Source organism: Sipha flava, unplaced genomic scaffold (assembly GCF_003268045.1).
Source record: "Sipha flava isolate LNK unplaced genomic scaffold, YSA_version1 52385_pilon_pilon, whole genome shotgun sequence".
In the NCBI taxonomy this organism is placed as follows: Eukaryota; Metazoa; Arthropoda; class Insecta; order Hemiptera; family Aphididae; genus Sipha; species Sipha flava.
In genome coordinates this window covers 34,362-38,592 of record NW_020273487.1, presented here as the reverse complement: position 1 = coordinate 38,592, position 4,231 = coordinate 34,362, and the positions used below count along the sequence as shown (strand labels likewise).

The 4,231-nt window shown below is 33.1% G+C and overlaps 1 protein-coding gene across 1 annotated transcript; it reads left to right on the top strand.

Moving 5' to 3' along the window:
- Positions 1-211: 211 nt before the first annotated feature.
- LOC112690859 lies at positions 212-2,821 on the top strand. Its single transcript, XM_025564959.1, has 5 exons — positions 212-284; positions 909-1,008; positions 1,116-1,232; positions 1,337-1,495; positions 2,276-2,821. Exons 2-5 carry the CDS (start codon positions 913-915, stop codon positions 2,345-2,347), a joined length of 444 nt encoding a protein of 147 aa, XP_025420744.1. The 5' UTR covers positions 212-284; positions 909-912; the 3' UTR covers positions 2,348-2,821.
- The last annotated feature ends 1,410 nt before the right edge of the window (positions 2,822-4,231 follow it).

Genomic DNA, 4,231 nt, shown 5'->3' with positions numbered 1-4,231 from the left:
CTATCAAAAAGAGATTTATATTGTAGGTGGAAATGTTTACGAATTAATTCTTGAAAAGAGCTTTGAACTAAGAACAGTTTTTCCAAGCTATTGCTTACTGCGTTAATGATAATTTTGTAAAAAAAAAAAAAAAATGTTGAAAAACTGTTTTACCTGTACTGTACGTTGAGATTACGTAAACCAGGTGCTTTTACTACTGTTACAGGTGAAAATGAATTGGAGAGTAAAAAGAGATATTTTGAAGAATTGAAATCCATTATCAATCGTTACAACAAAGTGTTAGGGTAAGTGATCGTATTCGTCTGATTATTTTAACGTGTGATCTTACCTGGGGCGTTTGATTCAATTGCAATGTTTTACAATGCTTTGGAATATTTAATTTCGTTCTTGAGCGTGTGTGGATCTAGGGGGAGGGAATTCAGGAGGTCAGTTGATCCGCATTTAATACTTGTTGACGGAATCTGTTTCTTATCTTTTTTAAGGGTGCCAACCCCCTGTTCAATTGTAAATTATTGATAAAACGTCTGTATACCGGACCCCGTGTAAGGTGTAATCCTCCATAAAATAAAATAAATTGTAATATTTTCAACGATGATTATGAATTAACTTAAAAACACATGGTATGTGATACTACGTATATTATGATCATATGTGTATTTTGTTGTTTTGTTACAAGAAATATATTTGCAATCCGGTTTCAACCCTAATAAGTGTCCTCTCGAAACGTCCTGATCCGCAGGGTTCCCTAAGTCACTTACAGTCCACCCTTGCTCGAGCTATGTGCGCGTATGCCGAATGACATTTATACGCTGATCATCATTGATCTCATACGGCACTACTAAGCTCCATCCATTGAAAGCGATTTGTGTCGATTGTTTATTAATGCACGTGCAATGTTTGTTGAACAGGAAAATGCACGATTTTTACGAAATCGTTAGACCGGTCATTCTACCCCAACTAATGGTGGCTTCGGTTACTATAATATGCCTATCGTTTACTCTATCATTGGTAATTCATTACGGTACCAAACTGTACGATAAATATTTTAAATTAAATCGTATAATACTATGTATTAATATTAGTCAGACGATTATAGGTTTTTTTTTTTTTTTTAGAACTATTTAAACGGTACTCTACTCACGTCATCGCAATCGATAAAATTTTTCAGTTTTCCAACGTTTCTCTTTCAGATATATTACACTTGTCTCGTATTCGGCAATCTCAACGACCAGGTGAGTCTACAGTTTCAGATTGCACGACTATTAATACAAAAAACTCAATACCATCATCAGCTACCTCCGAAATTAACACAATTTAATATTTTAACATAACCTAGAAAAACGCCTTGAGCTTTGCGATGTATTCGAGCAATTGGACGCAGATGGATATGGAGTTTAAAAGATTGTTTTTGCTAATGATGAAAATGCACAACGCCAATGGATTGAACATGAAGATTACGAATAAGTTGACCATTGATTTGGAACTATGCGCTCGCGTAAGTGCGAAACATATTTTTACCATTAACCGTAGTAAAAACACGTAATCGAATATTATTTATGTCAACGTTTTTTGTATAATTCTAATAATAAAACATTGACAGTATTAATAACCAGGGCTGTAGCAACCAAATATTGCTCCCGGGGTGAAACTTCAAAATACGCCTTTAAGTATTTTAGTTTATAAAAAAAACTCACAAAAAATTGAATATTTTTTATAGATGTAATGTAAATAATGATTTTTCCTTATAATTATGTAAGCGTTATTTAATTCTATTTAAATCAATAACTTATTAAAACATAAATATACATAATATTTAAGAGTATAAGTTATATAAGTAATTACATAAATACATATTATTGCTTTTATTTATAAGTAACAATTAAATTGAATATTTTTCATTTCTGCACCCTCCCGGGAATTGCACCTTAAGCGTAAGCACCTCTAGCCCCTTTTTGCTACAGCCCTGTTAATTACAAACGGTTAACTAATAAGTTATTAGTAATAACTGTCTATAATATATTAATACGCGTTTATTTCTAACGACCCCATTTATCAAACTTGTTCATATACACTGAAATATATGAAAATCAGTAACCTTTGCTACGTTAATATTTTTATTATTAGATTTAAATTTAAAAATTCCCTTATGATTATTCATAGCGAGCAACTTAGATTTAATTATTTTTTACTTTATTTTTATTTGATGGGAAAGGTATATATGATTGTTAAGTGAACAATTTTTTTTTTTTTTTTTTAATATCATTTACTTTTTTAGGTGATAAATATGTGTTATTCAATTTTTTCGGTTTTGGTAAAATCGCAGTTGAAATCAAGGAACAACATATAAAATTTTCCATTCATTGAATATTCAGCATTAGTAACAAAAACGTATAAAAACTATAAAGAATATTCCTGTTGATAAAATACAAACTAGAATATCAACTATTGATTGCGCCGTTATCACTGTTTTATTTTAATCCTTAAGTTGAAAGCTTTAAAACCAAAGTGGCTTACTACTGTTTAATCAATGGTCTGTCTATTTTAACCTAGACGTTTGTTGAACCTCCAAATATCAATTTCACGTTTAGATATAAATATTATAATACATTATATAATCAAATAAATAGTCCAAGGATCATAAAACAATGACGAAAAATGTCATTTAATCTTAAGCATTCGAGTTAGTTTTATTAGGTTTCTAGTGTTACCAGTAAAGCAATATGCATATTATAGAGGAGCTTTGTAATTCATTTTTGCTATTGTTAATCACGGAGTAGAGTAGAGAAATTTACAATGCATTTTAATATTGTACACATTTACTTTCGGGAACTAAATTGAAACTAAGTAAACGTAGTGTTACTTAATATTACAATGTTATCGTTGTTAAGTAATTTATTTTTTTACAGTCATTAGAAACCAATTATGTTTTTATCGATTAGTGTAATGGATGATTAGATCATAATCATACTTTTCAGTACGATTAAATCTTGAAATTGTATTTTGAAAACTGCTTTAGTAATGATGCTATTGAATTTTTTCGCAAAAATTGTTTGAACAATAAAATAATATAGTTCGAATAAAACGTTACAGGATCTTATTTATTTCTAAGATTTCAAGTAAGTTTAAAATATTTTGCGGAGTTTGTCGTCGAAAATAGCCTATATATATATATATATTTTTTTTTTTAACAAGTACTTTTTCCGTACAAAAAGTGCGTCGTCCAAATTATCTTTTCAATATTTATGTATGGTTATTTTTTACACACCGATACCGGTTGCAATATTATAATAAGTCATCCTAACTCTGAAGTGATGGCTAAATTATGTGTGTCAACGTGCCATAATATGGATCACGAATCATATTAACGGCGGACGGTATTATATTTTTTATTTATTCGGACCGTGGTACGGATAACATATACGAATTACGTATCGTCTTGTTTCTAAAATATTTTCGATTTGTTACCGGTTTGAATTTACTGTGTAGTAACTGAAACTGTCGTTTTTCACACTTACACGTCCAACCTTTACTAATGTAGAAATAATTTCAATTATCGATTGGGGGTATCAAATAATAATGCGAAAAATGAGAAAACACGTACACGTTTGTATTACAACTGTTTAGCAATAAGAAATGTACACAAATACGAATTGGCCAGACCCGGACCATAATACAAATAGGGCGTTAGTGGGTGGGAACGCGGAACACGCAAAAAGAGCGGTGCAGATGTGTCGGCGGTGTCCTCCCCTCACGAAAACTGGACCATGAAGTCCCCGTAGAGGTTTTGGACCTTCTTCTTGGCCCGAAACTTCGCGACCTCGTTGTCCATCAGGATGCGACCATAAACATCCAAGTACTGCTTAAAACGCACCTGGTCACGTTTCAAGTAGTACTTGTTCATCCTGGTAATAATTTTGACGCCTATGTCGTACGCGACGGGCTTCACGTACAGGGACAACGAGCGCACGTTGCTCACGGCCAACCATTTCGCCGGCATCGTCCGCGGAGGCACGGGCCGCCGCCGTTGTTCGAGCGATTCTATCATTTGCGTGATATCCTCCATCGTACACGATGATCCAACATAAACGATGAATCAAACGCGATGACAAATCGCCTGCAATGAACCGGTCACGGTGTTGAACTGACCGACACTGAACGCGGCGAAATCTTTGAACGCGTTAACCCTACCAAACGATGTTGCGGTGCAATGTTTCCGATCCTGTTGGCCAAG